General features: G+C 42.3%; 1 protein-coding gene across 1 annotated transcript in view; it reads left to right on the forward strand.

The window, feature by feature from the left end:
- The window catches only part of UBASH3B (ubiquitin associated and SH3 domain containing B), a 76,590-nt gene extending 58,250 nt beyond the window's left edge, over window positions 1-18,340 (forward strand). Inside the window, exons 6-14 of the mRNA XM_067310110.1 lie at window positions 789-997; window positions 8,197-8,332; window positions 8,738-8,858; window positions 9,872-9,994; window positions 12,126-12,218; window positions 13,038-13,182; window positions 15,552-15,658; window positions 16,471-16,580; window positions 17,443-18,340. Of these exons, the coding sequence (XP_067166211.1) occupies window positions 789-997; window positions 8,197-8,332; window positions 8,738-8,858; window positions 9,872-9,994; window positions 12,126-12,218; window positions 13,038-13,182; window positions 15,552-15,658; window positions 16,471-16,580; window positions 17,443-17,580 (1,182 nt within the window). The 3' untranslated portion in view covers window positions 17,581-18,340. The remainder of the gene's footprint in view (window positions 1-788; window positions 998-8,196; window positions 8,333-8,737; window positions 8,859-9,871; window positions 9,995-12,125; window positions 12,219-13,037; window positions 13,183-15,551; window positions 15,659-16,470; window positions 16,581-17,442) is intronic.
- The last annotated feature ends 1,148 nt before the right edge of the window (window positions 18,341-19,488 follow it).

Raw genomic sequence — 19,488 nt, forward strand, 5'->3', positions numbered from 1 at the left:
TTGCCCAGGGACAAGAACATGTTTGTTCTCCTTTTAAATGGGGGACTGCTGTAAACATTTCCAAGGAACATTTTCATAGACTTTTAATACCTGTGGGTTCCTCATGCTTCAATGAAGAGAAGATTGCAGAATTATATTCACTGATCTTTCCCCCACCTTTTAACCTAACCCTGTTTATTTTAGGAAATACAAAGAAAACAAGGTGGTCACATCCCGGTATTTCTCATTGCCTGTGTTTTTTAGTGTGTTCTCATGAATAGTTTTGACAGCAAGATATCATAGATTCAGAAATGTTACCCAATGACAGTGTCCCTGCCTTGACTTCAAAAGCAGCAGCAACACAGACAACCACTCTTTAGTTCAAGCACAAGCGGGTACATCAACAATGGTCCCTGACCACCAGAACTGTGTAAATTCCACGTCTCCTTAACCATATGGTTACATTTTTAATAGGATACTTAAATTTAGGCACATGCTTATGTTTTTGCTCAACCTAAATAATCATCCCCTCCTTTCCATCCTGGTTATCAAAGTCATGACTGGAATCAAAGAAGGAAGAGAGAGTAAATACCAAGAAAACTTTCCAACAGCAAGGAGTGGGAAGTGGCAGGAATTCTCCAGAGTTAAAGCCTTCCTGGATAATGCACAAAGTGATGCATTATAAGGAGAGCTGTTTACACCTTGGAAAGTTTAAAGGTCTGCTATGGAAGTGTTCCTGCCCCACTCTGCTAAAGGTTTCCTTTCATTAACAATACTTTCATTCATTTGTGCTTCTTTTTCTCCACCAGACTCTGCAAGTGATCTATCCTTACACCCCCCAGAACGATGATGAACTCGAGCTGGTCCCAGGGGATTTTATTTTCATGTCCCCAGTGGAACAAACGAGTACAAGTGAGGGCTGGATTTATGGCATTTCCCTTGCAACTGGCTGTTCTGGGCTACTGCCTGAAAATTACATCACGAAGGCGGATGAATGTGGGACCTGGGTGTTTCATGGGTAGGTAAAGCTGCTCAGTCCAGTTTCTGTCACTGTAAAAAGGGGGCGCAGCAGCTAGGATTTTGCCTGGCCAGCAGGGTAAGTGAAGAGTCTCTCATGGCTGCTGAGGAGGTCACTTGCGGGAAACGTACTGGCACACAAAGTCCCATCTCATAGGCAAAGGAAGAGCAGATGCTATCCCTGTGCATGGGGTGGGAGACAATGTGATTTATTTAGCTAAGATGTTACAGCAACTATTATTCATATGACCATTGCTGCCGGTTAATGGAGCTGGAACAGATGGCTGCTGTAGAGCCACCGCTGTGTGGGCACCTCTGTGATGGGACTGAGATCAAGAAAGTTTTAATTTGAGCATTATTTGGGTAGTGAGATTTTTGTGTATAATTCCCTGGGGAAAAGGAATTGGGGTTCAGCAAGGTTCCTAAGATACTCAGCAAGATTTTCAGAAGTGCTTATTTGTCTCTCTGCTGTTGGCTTCAAAGAGGATCCAGGCCTCAAGTTTTGCAGAAGCTTATGCCTTATGCCTCTTGATTTTCATGGGCATTATTTAAACACCAGTAACAACCTAGTTCTTGGAGGGTAGGTGAGTACTTGGTTTGTGACTTTTCAGGCTTAACACATGTGACATGGTGAGTGACAGATGGAGAGCACACACACGGGAATCTTAGCTTGCAGGTTGGCTTCCAGATGTGACTGCCAGGGACCACTGTCCTTCTGCAAACCAGCCCTGACTTAGCTCTGAATCCTGCATAACCCAGAAGTCCATCAGGCAGGGACAAGCATAGCAAGAGATCACTTATTTACTACCCACATCTCTTGTCACAATCATGTATTCTTTCTTTCACCAGTCCTCTGAGAAATGCACACCACTAATAAAGGGCTTTCATATGCTTGTCAAACAGAACAAACCTATATATCCCAAGTGTGTCACCATCACACTTCAATTCACCTTCCCTTATAAGAAAAGGCCTCCAGTTACCAGGGCTTTAAGAAATTAAAAGACACATGAGCAAAGTTAATCAGAGAGTTTGTATAAAGGCAGGACTTAATTCAGACCCACCTGTCCAGGGCCCAAGCAGCAAGACTGTCCTTTCTTCCCCTAAAACTTGCCAGCCAAATGCACTCAGGCCCACATATACTGCAGCAGTCTGCTCTACTGGATTCTAATATTTTCTTACAGCACCCGGAAAGGTTTTGAGGCCTAAGCACTAGCATGTGAAAGAATTATTATTACTGCAGTAACTAAAAGGAAAGCCAAACATTTTGTAACTCCAGCACCTCTTTGTCTCCAGGCGAGCAAAGAAAGGAAATGCCCCTTCCCCGATTACCACTAAAGGGTATAAATCATGAACCAGAGCATGCAATATGGAACATTTATCAGAAACATTACTACATATCCGGAAATAGTCTCGCTTTACACAACAGCTTCCCACAGAGCACATGAGATTACAGAATGTCATTTGGTCAAAACAATATAGTAAGCTAAGGACAACCTATGCCCCACTGCAGTCGAGACTGAGGTATTCATGGTAGGATACCTGTGATAAGAGAAGAATGGAGAACTGATACCTTAATTTCACAGATGTGAAGGTAAGCATAGTAGTACTCACTGTGATTGCTAGAGAACTGCCACAGTGGAGGAGATGGCAAACCAGTTTGCAGAGTTGGGATCTAGGCTTCTGCTAGCCAGCGATGGTCAGATTCTCGAGGCTGGTTTGTTCTGTCTCTGTACGCACAGGCACATCCTGTTTCATCCCTGCAGCAGAAGAAAGTAATAACAGCCATGGATCTTTTTCTCCTAGTTACAACAGACCATGTTTCAATGCTAGCTGGCGTTCTCCAAATGAATGTCACAGATTACTCAGATCATCACAGAAATACAGCTCACTTTGGGCTGCAGCACCCTGGCTATCCCACACAAGAGTTATTCTGGGATATTTGACCAAATCTTTAATTCCGCAGAGTAAGATTATTAATATGTGCACATAAACTGGCTTTCGAACATCTCCCTATTGCACTGCTCAAGTGAGACAGAAGCTGGATTCTGGCCTCTGCAGGGCATGCATTTTTATGGCTAATATCCAAGTAATGCCTCGAGAGCTCTGCCTCACACACAGACCTTCCTGGCTAATGTTGTACAAACACAAAACGAGAAGGTCCCGGACCTATAGTAAATTCTGTACCTCAACTGCAGACCAACAGGCTATCATCATGAAGAAGGAAAAGCTTCATGAGATACTTAATAGGAAAGAACGGTCTTTGCTTTCAGAGGCAGAGTTACTGCCTGTGAAACCAGGCTGTGTCTTGAGAGACTCCAGGTTTGAATCCTTTCTCTGTCTTCTAAAAATAGGAATGGAATCACTTCTAATCCAGTAACTCTGCAAACTCCAAGAATTTTCTGTACACCTAAACTATGTTTTCTTCTCATGCCAGGGACTATGATTTCTTCTCATGCCAGGGATCAGACCTGCTAGGGACAGTGAGAAGTACTTGATCAGTGCTACAGGTTGGAAAAATAAATCAAAAAACAAATTGCTTCAGCTTTCCACACAACTCAACCCAGACCCTCAGCCTGTCTAACCCATTTTTTCTATCCTTACCATAAGGCTGATGTTAAGAACAATTACATGATATCTAGCAGTACATTAAGGCCCAGCTTTAGAAGCCATGTGGTTATGCAAAAAGGACAGCTGATTTTTGTTTTTCAGAGTCGTGGCAGAAAAGGTTCAGAAAGTGAAAGCAAAAGGCACAAACTCATGGTGCTCTTTCGAAAAGCCTGACATTCATTCTTCTCACTTGTTTACTTTAAATCTCAGGATTTGGGAACAGAGGTTCAGTACAACTAATGCAGCAAGTAACTGCTGTCAAGGCCCTGAGTGCATCTGCCCTCCTGGGGGGTTGGCTGCTGGCACTCTGGGCCAAACTAGAAAAGAGCAGCTGCCTCCCCCAACCATGGGGAGAAGCTGTCAGACAGCACGGTGGGGAAGCCGCAGCGAGGGCCAAACCTGCTGCCTGTGGGAGCTGACACTCTAGCACTTGGCCCGGTGCAAGCTACAGCTACAGCTTCATCACAGCTGTGCCTGAGCCTGGCTCCAGCCTCTGTATGAGCAAGGGCAAAGCAGTCCCTTATCACAGATGATGACAGCCAGGAAAGAGCCCGACAGAAGAGAATTGGCCTCCCCTCTTTTGCTCAACCAAAGTAACTAACGCATGCACTGGAGTTTGAGCGTCTAAGGCAACTAATTGCTGCTCTGTTGCTAACTCCGGTCCCACAAAGGAAAAATAACCTTTTTGAAACATGCACCAGACTTTCCTTCTGACAGCAACTGGGTTTGTATCAATGTCACTAAATTTGTGCTGAGCCTAGGAGGGGACCCAGCCATAGGTATGTTAATGAAAGAAATGCTTTTCCCCATATATAATGTTAAGGTGGAAATCCTCTTCTGGTAACAGGAGTAAGCTGAAGCTACTTGGAATGAATCTGAACTACAGATCCAGTATTAAAAAAAGTCCACCTTAAAACCTCCCCAGAGAACTGCTTACAGGGTATTTTCTGTTGCCTTTCATGCCTGTGAATTAGTGGGCTACCAAGTCAAAAGAAGAAATCCTCCATCCTCAGCACACTGAGCCCAGAGAGGAAGTGGGAAGCCCAGCTAAGGTACAAGAATGTAGTTTCCCCACAGGAGCCACAAAACCCAAACATTCAATACCACGGGTCCCTCAGATATGCATTTAAAGGCATATGGCAAAAGAAAATGTTCTATCTTTGTATCTGTGGACCCAGCACCACCTGAAATCTAAAACTGGCGGGGGGCTCCCTGACTGCTTTTCTATTATCAGCAAAGCCAGAAATACTCTCCTCCTCTGCCCCGAATTAGATAGAAGCTGTGCTATAGATATTACACAGCAGTCTATTTCAGCTCCTTTTAAGACGCCAAAGCTATTTCTTGCCCCTTTAATAAGCCTGAGAAATCAGACTTGGCAGAGGAAGCAAGGGGAAGAGAAGCGATTCTAATTTTTCAAGCTATATTTGGGCCTCAGTAGGTTTTTCCACTCTTTCTTCCTCCCATTTTGCAACAGTGGCTGGTTCATTTTCCCCAGGGATCCTTCTCCTCTAAATAATGATGAGTGACAAGGCAGAAGAATCTTTTCCTACACAGAGCTGGGGACCAGCCCAGCTGCACCATGATGGAGATGCTTTCTCCATCCTCTGATCCAGCATCTACACTCTTCAAGGGCCTTGCCTGACTGGGAGGACAAGGGCACACATCCCCTCCAGGAACACAGCAACATTACTGATAGTGCAGGGAAGGCAAGGCGTGTCCCTTGCATCATCCAGAAGACAGTAGATGTTGTTGTCTGCACAGGGACCTTCAGTCTCTGTTTGTCAAGCCAAGGAACCACAAGCCTTTGGAAATAGCTTCCAAACAATGCACTATGCTTAGAAGATGACTAAGCTGAAATAGCTTCAGTGGTTTCTGTTTTCCAGCAGCATAAAGGAGATACCACTGAAGTCAGGCTGATGGCTGTCCTCCAGACACAGCAAGATAGTACGCCTTTGCCTCATCATTCCCAACCAATCCTAGCATCTATAAATAGATAGTGCAGTGCCCACAGCCTTTTAATAAGGGTTTAGAGAGAAAGAATGTCTCAAATTGTGCAGCAGTTCCTTAGGGTAAAGGGAAGAGAAGTAACCAAACAAATCCTCAGCATTCTCTAGGTCAGCGTCCTTAAAAGACTGCCGTATGGGCAAAGCAGGAAAAGGCTGAAAAGGGAAGAAGGGTTGAAAGTCGACACTGCTGTCATTTCCATGGGGTCTTTGTCCGGCCTTTTGGCCAACACAGGCACAGAACGAAAGGCAAGAAGCTCAGGTTTGAGATCCACTTTGTACAGTAACAGAAATGGGGCCTAAGACTTCCAGATTCTTCTTACGTTGATATATTCAAGTTTTTGTGTCAGTGAAGATACATTTGTGTGTGGGCATGAGCTAGCTTTGCCCACACTCCAAGCTAACCACTTAATACAGTGATAAGTGTTTGTTCATGCTCCCTACTCAGGGCTTACTCGCCTGGGCTTGGCACCCACTAATCATTCACACAGCTTTTGGATCAGAGTTGGCCTTTTTCTGCCAGCTAGAAGTGTGTTTGCAGTTAGCATATTTCTGCCTGCAATATATGACATGAATGTATTCTGAAGAGGAAGGTTAGACATGATTTCTCACCCCAGCACCTGGTAATATTTCCCTCAGCCTATCTATAAAGCTCTCCTGCCTACATTTAACTTTTCTTCAAGATCTACCACCTCCATTATGCCTTTGGGTCATATTGTACATAAATCACACAGATTTGCTGTCCTGATCTCTGATGGTCTGTCTGCGCTCGGACCCTGAGTTCCTCAGAAACAGTCCCTTGGAGGAGGCCCAGCCCTTGTTGGGAACCCACCATGACAACAAGAAATAAATTAGTAACGATCTGTAACCCTAGAGGGTTCCCCAGTGCTCAGCTGTGGATTTCTGCATCAGAGCTGAAAGAGTAAGAGCAGGAGGCTGAAGAGGTTAAATACTCCCTCAAGGCTGCACCCACGATTATTCCTGCAAGGCTGCTATTGCATGCTGTTGTATGGGGATTGGCAATGCGGTCCCAGGCCTGATGATTCCCACCTCCCATTCCCCTTGCCTGCCAGTGCTTCTGTGTATGGTATCTTAACCCAGTACCTCAGTCTTATCCTTACACCCTAATTCCACCAGATAAGGGACCAGCACCAGGGCCAACAGCACAGCAGTCTTTTCTTCTCTAAACTGGTACAAATTATATGATCTCACAGAAGATCAGTTTGTTAGAAAAAAAATTAATGACCTATTTTTTTTTCCATTGGCACAGGCACTGGTGTAATTTTAACAGCTATGAAAAACCCCTCTGAGAGATTTTATCCTAACTAGGAGCTAGTCAGGAAACAACTTCTGACATATATAAGGCACTTAAAGTGCAAGCAAAGGCAACTATTTCTGTCAAAACAAATGACCATACACATTAACTGACACAGTTTTTTCTTTTTAATGACTTTGCAAATGTAACCCATAAAATGTAACCCAGTCAGCAGAGGGGCACTGGAGCTTCTGTAATGCCTCTCAGAGTTTACTCCTGAGGGTATTGGTCTAAGTCCTTGAACATCTAGGCATGATAACTTTATTCAGAAGGAGCATCATTAGATTAGCATTTTGAGAGGGAATATATGATCTATTATATCCCTTTGGCTACATTTAACAGCAAGCAGTGGTGAGAATAAATTCCCACTACAGATGGGAAATGAAAGAGACAGTACTGAAAAATGGGGAAATAACAACATCCAGATTGAATATGCCACATCCCTACCAGGTGATGCAAGCTCTTTTGCGCACAAAACCCCCAGAAACTGCCCACAATGACAAGCAGGGCTGTGGTTCAGCTTTCCACTGTATCTTCTAAATTGTGAAGCATTAGAGTTTTCTTTCCCCATGCCAGCCAAAAACGAAAGAGGCAGTTCAGTTGATAATCAGTGATTTTGCATGCTGATTCTCTTTACACCACAGCCTGTATCTTGCAAGTATCAGAAAGGATGTTCCAGTTCTATTTAACATTAATAATGGTCCCTTAAAAGCAATCCAATAGACCGGCAAATTATTAGTTATATTTCACATTTATACTACAGTAAGCCCAGAGACAGTAACTAGATTAAATGCTGTTGTACCAAGTGCTATTGAAATGTAACAAGTAACAGCTCATGGCATGAAGGTGACTGAAAACTCTGTAATCATCAGTTCCCAAACTTTGGTCTGCAAGATCATGGTAAGTAATCTGCAGCTGATCCACTGACAATGTTAGTGAGCACCCTGTGGCTATGAGGAAAGTCTTCGTATTTTCCATTAGAACATTTGAGATCTGACAGAGCCTAGCAGTCCAAAAGTTTGGGAACTGCTGTTCAATGAAACGGTTTCTAAGGAAGTAGAAAGCCCTTTGAGACAGTGTTTGTGTCTTCCTATATCACCAAGGTACACCACCCAGGAAGGTGCTCTCTAAACGGCACTATAATGCAAATAGTAATTTAATAACATGAACAACAGTAATTACCCGAAGTTCTCAAAGACTACAGAAGTGTCCTTACTGAAGCCTGAGGGTAAGTCTAAAGCATTCCAAAAGTCAACTTCTTTCTGTTTTTGGCAGGTCGTACTCAATTCTGAATACTACACTGTCCCCATCCCTTCAAGCCTTCACTGATGGAGCCCTGGAAAGAAGACAGCAGGAAGACCAAGGACCTGGGGACACAGGGCCACTCACTATCATCTGCCAGAACGTGCAGGTAGGGACCCCCCCACACACACACATCACATACAGTTCTAATGGCAAGTTTCCAGTAACTGGCTTTTCCCTGACAACTTATTCTCTGGTCTCATTTCACTGCCTGCGCTGGAAGTTTCAAGTCACAATTCTCTACAAGCTTTTGAATGGTATCATACAACACAGATGAAGAGGAGATCACTGTCAGCAAACACCTTCTTAGCAGGGGGCAGCAGGGCCCCATCCTCTTCTCACTCAGGCAGCTTTATACCAGCATAAACTAACCAGCTTCAGAGAAAGTTTATAGTACCTGTATTTGCACTTGGGTAAAGCGCGAGATATCTGATCCTGACTCTCATTAGTAAATTAGATCTCAGAAACACTTGCACTTTCATGATGGTCAAATATCCTGCAATTTTTCTTCCAGACCCTGAGAATAACCAGTCATCCAGGGCCTCAGAAACGCTGCCTTTTTGTCTGCAGACACGGGGAGAGAATGGATGTTGTTTTTGGGAAGTACTGGTTGTCACAGTGCTTTGATGCCAAAGGTGAGTCAGCTCCCATGGGTCTTAGTCTCTAGGTTTAGATGAAGAAAGGATAGTGATAACTGCATGGGGCAAAGTTTAGATGGAAGCTGGGGTTTCTTAACACCAAGTGTTGCTTTACTATGCTTGAGCATTTATGAGTGGCAGAGCACCTCGGTGCAGAGCACTGCGGTGGTAGTGTTGCAGAGTGCAGGCTGGCTGGAGAGCTGGAGAATAAATGTTACATATGTTAATACTGGGGAAACAACTGCAAGAATAAAGCAACCCCATCAAAGAATACTTTGACTCGTAAATGAAATCATTATGTAGATTTTAGTAGTCAGTGTCCAATGCAAACACCTACTAGAACCAGGAAAAGCCTCATTTGCACAGCTGGTTCTCACTTCTAAATGAAAATACCATGTCTACTGCTATGGTTTAGAGTGCCTTCCTGGGCATATATGGAGCCTGCAACCCAGTAATACCATAAGCAGGCATGGAAGGCTTAATTTGGCATAAACTCCAATATATACATGCTTGATATCTTCATAGCAGTCAAGTTACACATTGTAACAGTCAACTGGCATTTGAGCCGCCCTGAAATTTACCTTCTGGTCTTTTTTCTATTTCAAAAATGCCAAATTTTATTGCAATGAAAATCATTGGAAAAAGGATGATTTTTACAAGTACTTTCTTTCCAAATTAAATTTTAAGAGCATTGACATCTTAGCCTCCTGTAAAAGTGTAAAATTATTCGGGGTTTCATTTGTTGCAGGATGGAAATTATTTTCTTTTTGGAAATTAAATTTGACATAACCATAACTTTAAAACATTTGTAACATTCCCTGCTGATTTTGAACTGATATATCTGCTTAATTTAATTTTGTCAGATTCTTGATACTTTTACCCCACATGGGAAAACTGTTTGACAGCAAGGTATGGACACTGTGATGAAAGAGGGTAGAAACAGGCATGATGCTGTTTGCCTCTCTGTGATCTAGTAATTCCAGCAACTGCTTCTAAACGTTCCCTCACAGGAAGGTATATGCGCAGTAACCTGAACATGCCTCACAGCTTACCTCAAAGAAGCGGTGGTTTCAGGGATTATGAAAAAGATGCACCAATCACTGTGCTTGGCTGTACGCAAGCAAGACTTGTTGGTAAGTTGTCCTCAGCAGACAACAGTTTCCCCAAAAAGCTGTGGTATCTTCCTCCCACACACCCAACAAAAGAAAGTGCAAGGCAGAAGAAATGAATCAGGTGCCCTGAAATAAGAGGATTTAGACATTTCAAGAATCTTTGCAAAGTCTCGCCTTCACTGGCAAGCCCCTCTTTTAAAGAAAACTTTGTCTCATTCCACCACTATAGCTGAAGAAAAGGCAAACCACAAAACCTAGGGCATGGTATAAAGTCATAGCCAGTAGCAGTACAATTGCTAAACAATTCATTGCTGCCCTGTAAATGTGCCGCATTAGAAGATGCTGTTAATAAAAATGTCACTGAAAAATGCAACAGTGAATGAGACAGTCATCTCAGGCAAAATAAGGTCTTTCTTTGATTTTGAGAATCTTAAATTTTGATCTGCAGTTTGTAACACCAATTTATTTTAATCAGCCTGTCTGGCTTTATGTTTATGTGGCAAAACATAGTTCAGTGTCCTCCCCCACCATCTTTTCCCTTGTCTTCTGAGCCTGTTGATATGTGTATAGGGAGAAAATTATTTGGTAGTCAAGGAGCAGATCTGGAGCACTGTGATTAGGGGAACCCAGCCTCTTAAAGGTCATGAGTTGCAGAGAGCAGTACTTAGCATTTTCTCAAATTCAAATCCTTTAGAGTACTTAGTGTTGGTCACACTCAAACGAGGGCAGCTAGAATTATACTTGCTTTTTAGACAAAAATAAATCACTGTATAACAATAGGATGATCACACTCTAGGCCACGTGGCATCAGACTTCACAATATGTGTGTAAAAGAAGGCTAATCTGGGAGCAATCACAGCACACTTTGCTGGTATCATTAAACAAGTTTGAGTATGCAACTGTATACGTGACCTAGGCACGATCAGCTTGTCAGCATCATTGCAGCATGCCAGCCATCTGCAGGCAACAGCTCCATACTGCAGCCGCACCAACTTGACCTTGACAAATCCTGGAAAAATAATTTCTCAGACAACTATAGCAAATGAGCAGCTTCAAGGTGGCAAAAGACTGTTATGCACACAGCTCTTTCTAATGTAGCCTACTTTTCTCAGAGATTCAGAGATCAGTTTGACATGGCTACAGTTATCACTAAACATACAAAGTAGAGGTTAACAACTCATTCTTGCTCCCAATCTTTTTGTCCCGCCTCTTCAAATACAACCAAATAAAGCACTCTTACAAGTCTGTATAATGCTTAGTAGAGTCCTGTTCTCATTTGGTCCCCTTTGGCACTGCAAGAATATTAATAACCCTAATGGTGGTGTTGATTCTTTTCTCATTTTCAGTGATCTTGCACCTGTGTAATGAAATGGTAATTTAAACTAGCTAAGAATCAAGCCAATTGAATTAAGCTGGGTTTGAATTAAGTTGAGTTTATTCTGATTTATGACATATACAGGCATACCTCATTTTATTGAGCTTGGCTTTATTGTGCTTTGAGGATATTGCATCAAGCAAGTCTATTGGCGCCATTTTTCCAACAGCATGTGCTCACTTCGTGTCTCTGTGTCACATTTTGTACATTGTTTTTTTAGACATAATGCTATTGCACACTTAATAGACTACAGTATAGTGTAAACATAACTTTTACATGCACTGGGAAACCAAAAAAATTCGTATGACTCGCTTTATTGCAATATTCGCTTTATGGCAGTGGTCTGGAACTGAACCTGCAATATCTCCAAGGTATGCTTGTAAATTAAATGAAATTCAAGCTCTACACATTTTCTCAGCATTAAGAGCTGTTTGTTTTTTGGCTAAATCCAAGAGACAAAAATAGTAAAACTGAACAGAAGAGAGCACAGGGTAGATGCTTCTCTTCAGAAAGATGTTGTGCGTTCTTCGCATAGTGATTAAGCACCTAGACGCACAAAAAGCAATGCACATAGAAAAATGTATCCCAGTTCCACAGCTGTGTATGCAACAGTGCCTAGCACACCACTGAAATGAAATACTATGGTACCTGCATTTCCCAAAACATGAACAGTGCAGCTGGGGAGCTTCTTCAGCTCCTTGCTAGGTGGCAGATACCCTGCATGCTCCTGTTGACATTTGTTGATTTTTACTCACGGGTGTTCAAACTTGCTTACAGGTGAAGCCTTGCTAGAAACTAATACCATTGTAGACTACATCTACAGCTCCCCATCCCTACGGTGTGTACAGACAGCACACTATATCCTGAAAGGTAAGAACCCAACAAGCAGGAAAGGCTGCATTCTTCTCACTTTCTGGGAAAAACACTGACAACCAGATAAAAGGGGAGCTGACATGGGAAACGCACATAAATGGTAATTCAGGGTGAGGATTATTTCCATGGGCGTGTACTTCACATTAGAGCAACACTGTCCATAAGGAGCCCTTTTCTTATTGCATGGTACGAGACAAGTGCCTGCTCAAAAGGAGTACTGGCCCTAATGTCAGTTGTCGGTCAGCTCCTGGCAGAAGCCAGCTGTGTGTTTGAAGAGGGTGGATACTTCCAGCTCAGCATCCCCTGTGTCTTTGCCCACTCCCAGTCTGTGTGGCTGTTCATTGCTATGCATTTCCCTGGGGCTTTCACAGCAACTATAAAACACAATTGCTACCACCAAGAAACTTTCTGCCACCAGTAACCTCACTGCAGAAACTGGGAAGGGAAATAGTGATAGGGATGGAGATGCCCTGGCATTGGAAACAGTCCAAGATACAGTCACACCTAGGTTCACTATATTGCATGTTACTGCAGGCCAGAGATCTGCATGCCTTGGTATATCATATATGATATATATATATATATATGCAGTGCTTGGCATTTTTGCCAAAATATATATGATATATGATATATCATATATATATATATATATATATGAGTGCCTTCAATCTTTTCATGCCTAGCATTAATCAGCTGACTACTTAGAGCAAAATGAACTAATTTATAATCAAACTTAAGTATTAAAGCTGCAAAGTCTTGCCTCCTTCCTCCTCAGCCACTTTCATCAATATCTAGCCTCTTTTCTGTCTTTTTCAGGTATGCAACAAGAGAACAACCTGAAAATTCGAGTAGAGCCAGGCTTGTTCGAATGGACCAAGTGGGTCTCTGGTAACACACTACCTGCCTGGATACCCCCTGTGGATTTAGCTGCAGCTACTCTAAGCGTTGATACAACCTACAGGTAGCAGAAGGTGGGGGGGAGGAGATTGGTTTGTGTTTTGGCTTTGTTTTTAACGAGTTACACTCTGATGAATTTTTAATATAAAGGAGTGACTAGAAGAGCTGCTGAGGCTCCCAGAATAAACTCAGAGCAGGCTCAAGGTTGCTCTAATTAACATAACCTAAGAAGGCTCACTATCAACCAAATTTCCCAGACCACTTGCAAGGTCCAGTTATATTGCTGATCACAGAGATCCTCTTTCCAGTACTCCTCCCTTCACTGTGCGTTTATTAGGTGCCCAGTAAACAAAGTGTTTTTTGTTTTTTGTTTTTTTTTAACCTTTCTCCTAAAACAGGGAGTTTGGGCTCAGGTTGAACTATGCAGCCCCAGTTGATCTCAAGTTTGCAGAAAACAACAGAACTAATTTTGCTAACTCAGTTCACTGACCATTATCTTCATAGACTGAACTATATCATCGGTTCAGTTATACCTGCCCTTCCCTTCCGCAGAGGAGATAGCTTGTCTGTTTTTTTATTATGATTAGTATGGTGGTGGATCTTAATTGTAAATTTTGTACAATCCTGGGGAATATGTTTACATCTGTCAGGAATTCAAGGTCCCCTGTGTCATCAAAATTTAGAGGTTATCTATCAAAGACCTGATTACCAAGCATTTATCACTTCTCAGCAATTACATCTGACACATTTTTAGTGGAAAAAATTGCAGATTCCGGACTCAGGTTTTCATTGTTTTCAACCCAAAAACTGTGGGTGAAAGCAAACAAAATAAATGACTGATTAAAAGCATTTGAATGGCAAATGGATAAGCACCACCAATCTTTCCTACTCACTTCTCAGAAAAAGGAAACAAAGATGTTATTAGCCTGGCTTTCAGGGGCCCTCATAGAGCTGCTCCAAAAGCAGATTAAATGAGCTGGCTTTTCAGTGCTTGGCATTTTTGCCAATCACCCCGAGGGCTGCACAGGAGATCAGACCTGGTGCCTGCATTAGCTTCCATATCCTGAGCCTTGTGGCTTTGCTGCCAGACTCTGCTGCTTTCCTTTTATCTAGCCACATGTCCAACCTCAGTGTTGCCAATATCATTGCAAACAAATACCTGTTCACTGCTGGGCTGCTGGGAGCAACCTTCAGGGAAACTCAGATTCACTCCTCCAAATCCCCTGAAGTATCTTAGCTGCTCTGCCACAGTGCCCTCCAGTGTATCATACAAATGCTTTTTACTGTAATCTGTACAGAGAAAGGCTAAAAAAACTAGCAGAAATAGTCATGTGGTAAAGAATAGACAAGATGATCTTCCTGCTCTCAAATTTATGACTCATTTATACAAGCCAGACTCAAAGAGCTCTCACAAAGAAGGAAGCTCTAAAAAGGTCACACAGTTCCAGTCCTCCACTATACTTCACTGGTGAAAAATCTGTATAATTATGACTTCTTGCAAAGAGTAACCCCTTCTATTTTAGTGTGAACCTAATCAGAGGCTGAACAATCTCAGATATAAATGAAACTTTTCTAATACATGCATAACATAGACAGGAATTCCATGTAAGTGGGCTTGGTAACAAATATTTTGTGGCTAGGTTTTGTGGTTTATGATATCACAGGAAAGCCGGTGTTTCTCATTGCCCCAGCACACCCATTTTAGAATGCCCAAGTGGAATACACAGCTGAAACATTAAAATGAAAAACAGGAAAGAAAATGTAAAAAGAAAACCTGATTTCTTTCATACCTAATTATATCATATAGTCATTTGTGTTGAGCCCTTCTGGGCTAAAAGCTAGCTTTCCAAGTCTCTGGAAAGTTAGTCATTGGGCAGAGGGTATCTAAATACAGGTACTTACACTGTATTTATCCCTGAAAGGGTATCACTAACTGCTAACACTCAGCAAAGCAGCTGGACCACAGCAGAGTCTCTAGCTCAGAAAATGTGTGTGTTCTGGGAAGACCACAAAGACTATTCTCAGCATAAGAAAAGAGCCTGCTCTTGTGTGGTCTGCTGGCTAGATCACGAACTGGGAGACAGACCTCCTGGTACCTGCCATTGCAAAAGGAATACATATAAAGTAAGCACGTTATATGCTGCCTCCAGTAACAGGTCCACATTAGAGGAATTTTTGCCACCATTTTTGCTAGCTAACTGAGGTATCTTATTGCAGGTATAGTAAAGATCTGAGTATTGATGTTTAAAAATTATCATTAAAATTCCACTAATAACTTGCAGAAGTGGTCCTGACAGAAGAAGTGGCTCTGGAGATTTGAGTAATTAGAAAAGTTAAAGAAATGCATACTTTTAGGTGCCTCATAGCCAGGGCTTATGTAACTTGTATTCAAAACTTCCTCTTAGTTTACCATACGTGTTTTTCTGCTTGCAGACCTCATATTCCTGTCAGCAAGTTAGTGGTTTCAGAATCTTATGATACATACATAAGTAGAAGCTACCAAGTAACAAAAGAAATCATCAGTGAATGTAAAGGCAAAGGTAAGTGTTACAGAGGGCTCTAATACTCCAACTGTGATCAAAAGCAAGACAGGGGATCTCAGATGTGAAAGCTGATGTTCCTGACCAGTCTTTCCGTCTTCAAGGAGAGGAATCCCCATATCTTAATCTTTTGCCCCCTCTCCGATACACACTGGAAACTCCAAGTTAAGCTCTGTATGGGTCAGAACTATTAGTTCAGATACACTCAGGGTACATAAATGGTCCATAAACTTAAGTAGCAGAAGTATTTTAGGGATCCCAACACAATGTAAGATACCTACGTTTCTCTAGCTTCTGTTTTTCATTAACAGCTTAGGGATAAGTTATCTCTAAATTCTGGTGATCTCATTAACTCCATTTCACCGATTCTTCTTCACATTCTGGACCTTTTATTAGTTTGCCCACAAAAAACACAGCACTGTGAGACATTTGTTGTAAAGTATTTTGGAAACAGAAATCTAAAGCAATTGCTGTGGAAAACCAGCAACTGAAATTAAAGTGCTTATCAAAAATATTTTTTGGATAGAAGAAAAGTATTTGCTTCGCAAAAATGCGAAGACAACAGAAATCTTGCTGAAATTCTTGCTTTCTTCAGAAAGTAATTTTACAAATAAGTAAGAGTTAACCGTAATCATCCCCAAAACTGAGAAATGTTCTATGTTCATAAAACATGCTTTTTCCACATACACGTGTTGTTATATGTTAAATTGAACCTATTCTGAACAGCTTAAATGATCAGCTTGATCTTGGGCACCAGTTTCCAAAGCCAGCTTCACCTCCCTCCTCAGGCTGTGTTTCTTGCTTTGTTTCAGGAAATAACATTCTGATAGTGGCACATGCATCCTCTCTGGAGGCTTGTACCTGCCAGCTCCAAGGGCTCTCGCCGCAGAACTCCAAGGACTTTGTACAGATGGTCCGAAAGGTAATTACCAGCAAGGAATAAAGCTTGCTGGCTTTAAAAAGAGAAAAGAAAAATACAAGCTCCTTAACCAGGCAGAGGATACTTTGTTCCTTTTGTCCGATTCAGTCCATTATTGAGTTGCATCCATTTCAGAAGTCATGACAGCAAAGAAGACTGGTTTAAGAGGCTTAACATGTCACTCTTGCAACAGATAGCATGGGATCAGATGCTCACCTACAAACGGGCACACAGTACCACTGGTTTAAGCCTGTAGGTACCAGGGGCTATACAGAGACTCCCACGGTGCCTCTAGTGCTGAAAACACCCTAACCATAGTTAACAGGGCACTTCTGATCTACACCTCTTTTCCTTTCTCATTCCACTCTGTAGAGCTGTCATTAGTCAGGGAAAAGGCTTGAAAAAATGATAATGTGCCTTTATTCCTTTTCTCCAGCTCTCGGTGAGGAGACGATATTGTCCATTGCAAGCCTTGCAGACACATTTGGGATAGTCATAGCCAAGACTTGATCTGAGGATTCCTGAGCCAGATTAGCACCCATATTTCTCCTCCGTAGCCACACTGGCCTTATAAGGCTGTCAGTCAGCATGGGCTAGACACATTTGGTCTGAGCTTACAAAGTTATAATCTGTCTTCCCCAGTGTTTCACACGTACAGTGATGCACTTTACAAAGTCTGGCTGTCACACCTGAGTCCTACGATCATCTTCTGAAAACGGGCTTTGGGGGGAGAGAGACAGACAGACAGAAGATTCAATGGTTTAACAGCACAGCAGGGCATTGGCCCTTAGGCCAATTTCCTCCTTACCACAGCACAATCCCTGCCTATGGCCTTTCTACTTTATTTCTGTATCTCTTCACACAGATTCCATACCTGGGGTTCTGTTCGTGCGAAGAACTGGGAGATACAGGTGTTTGGCAGCTTACAGACCCCCCCATCCTCCCTCTCACACACGGACCAACTGGAGGCTTTAACTGGAGAGAAACCTTATTACAAGAATAGGCAAAGCTACAAGACCAAGCAAAACAATGGCCTTTCCAAGCACTGGAGAATGTCTCTTCTTTCTTGTGTTTATTGACAGTGGAAAAATAGTCATCATATGTTAAGCGGATCACACAAAAAGCTGTTCTAGCATATCTCTTACACAGCCATAGTCATGCAAAAATTCTCATATACAACTAGGCAAATACAAAAGAGCCTGATTTGGGGGAAGAAATATTAAAATATAGATTCAAGCTCTTGCACTGCAGGGAATCTCTGTTCAGTCAGCAGCTCGGGTAGATTTTTCCACCTTGAATGGAGCTCTGATAATACCAGTAACTTTCACTGCCTTCTGCACCATGTTAGTAACAACTAGCACTGTGTGAAAGTAGAGCATTCAGGATGTTTTTTCATTGTTGTTTTTTGCAAAGCATTAACAGGCCTGTTCAGGTCCATGTGTTGACACCTTCCTCACAAGCAACCCCCAAATTCTCAGCACCTTTCATAAAGTGTATCATCACTTGCTGGAAAATGAGAGTTCAGCATTCCCTCTCTAGGCAGCATCAGATCATCCTTCTCCTCTGTTTCAGCACTGTATTAGGTGCCTGTGTAACTACCCTGTTGAACACATTGTGGATGCTAAGATTGTTTGATGCTAATCTGCCTCAGAGGAGAATTCTGAATTTCACATCAGTTACAGATGAAGTTGGCACATCAAAAGATAGCACTGTTGTGAACGAAGACCAGGAGTAGTTTCTCTTAAGCAGACATGAAATAAACCTTTTCCAACCAAACCTGAAGTGTTTAGAAAGGTTTTTCTTTATTCAGATTATTGAAATCCACCCTTGTGCACAGACCAGCCTAAAGTGTTTCTGTCATTTAAATCCCCTCAGAAGACCTTCAAGAAGGGTTTTCCCTCTTGCACTGAGATTTTGTGCTGGTCATTTACACAGTGGTGGCTTTCTGTCCCTTGTGAGCTTTTCTGTCAGCCCTGGGGAGGTTCTGCAGTAAGCAGCTTTCACCAAGGGGTAATAACTAAGTCAACAAGATATGCCGAATTTCAGCCTTGGCTGAATGTTTTGCTTCCTTCTCTTTAATTCCTAAGTGCCATCTGTCATACAGACAAAGCCGAGCTGGGAGGAAAAAAAAACAACAACAACAGTACACTGTAATTCAGAAGCAGCATGCTTTAACCTGTTAAGATGCTATTTACCCAGTGGGAGGAGAGTTAAGTTTTGGGGAGAAGGGCAAGAGAAGGGTTTCCATCTGGAGCTAAAATCTTTAAAATCACAAGAACTGCTGTGGCAGACAGAACAGTGGTCCTCTTAGTCCAACTGCCTGCTCCTGCCAGATGCCAATGCCAGCTGCTCCAGAGGAGAATGCAAAAACTCTGCAGTGGGTAGTTTATGGTATAAGCTGGTTTCAAGGCTGGTTTCTTTGAAACACAAGTATCTGAAGTCTTCTGCCCTGGATCATGAAGTTCCTGCAGCCATTTGTACTGGTCTTAATTAGTGTAGACTCGCTTTAGGAAGGTACTTAATCTGCTTAAATGGGTGAAAGAGGATTTAAGTATACTCTTTCCTTGGCTTGGGCCATAATTCTGAGTATTCCCATAAATCATATCAAACAAAAGTTCAGAAGTACCACAAAAAAATTCTGGCATCCTAGGATACCTCTCTTCTTTCCAGTTTTCCCTCTGCAGAAAGTGTTAGTATCCTTATCTGAAAGGTTTATATGGCACAGAAGTTTATACTGGCCAATTTTCACAAATGCTTGTTATTCATAGCAAAGTCCAGGTTTGATTTGGAGTTAGTTTCTTTTAACCTATCAAGCCTTTGGAAGGACTCACATTACCTTCAGTCGGATATGATCCAGCTACACATTCAACACTCAGAACAAACAACAGGTGATAAACTGCAACCCCTCATT

Source organism: Apteryx mantelli, chromosome 23 (assembly GCF_036417845.1).
Source record: "Apteryx mantelli isolate bAptMan1 chromosome 23, bAptMan1.hap1, whole genome shotgun sequence".
Lineage (NCBI taxonomy): Eukaryota > Metazoa > Chordata > Aves > Apterygiformes > Apterygidae > Apteryx > Apteryx mantelli.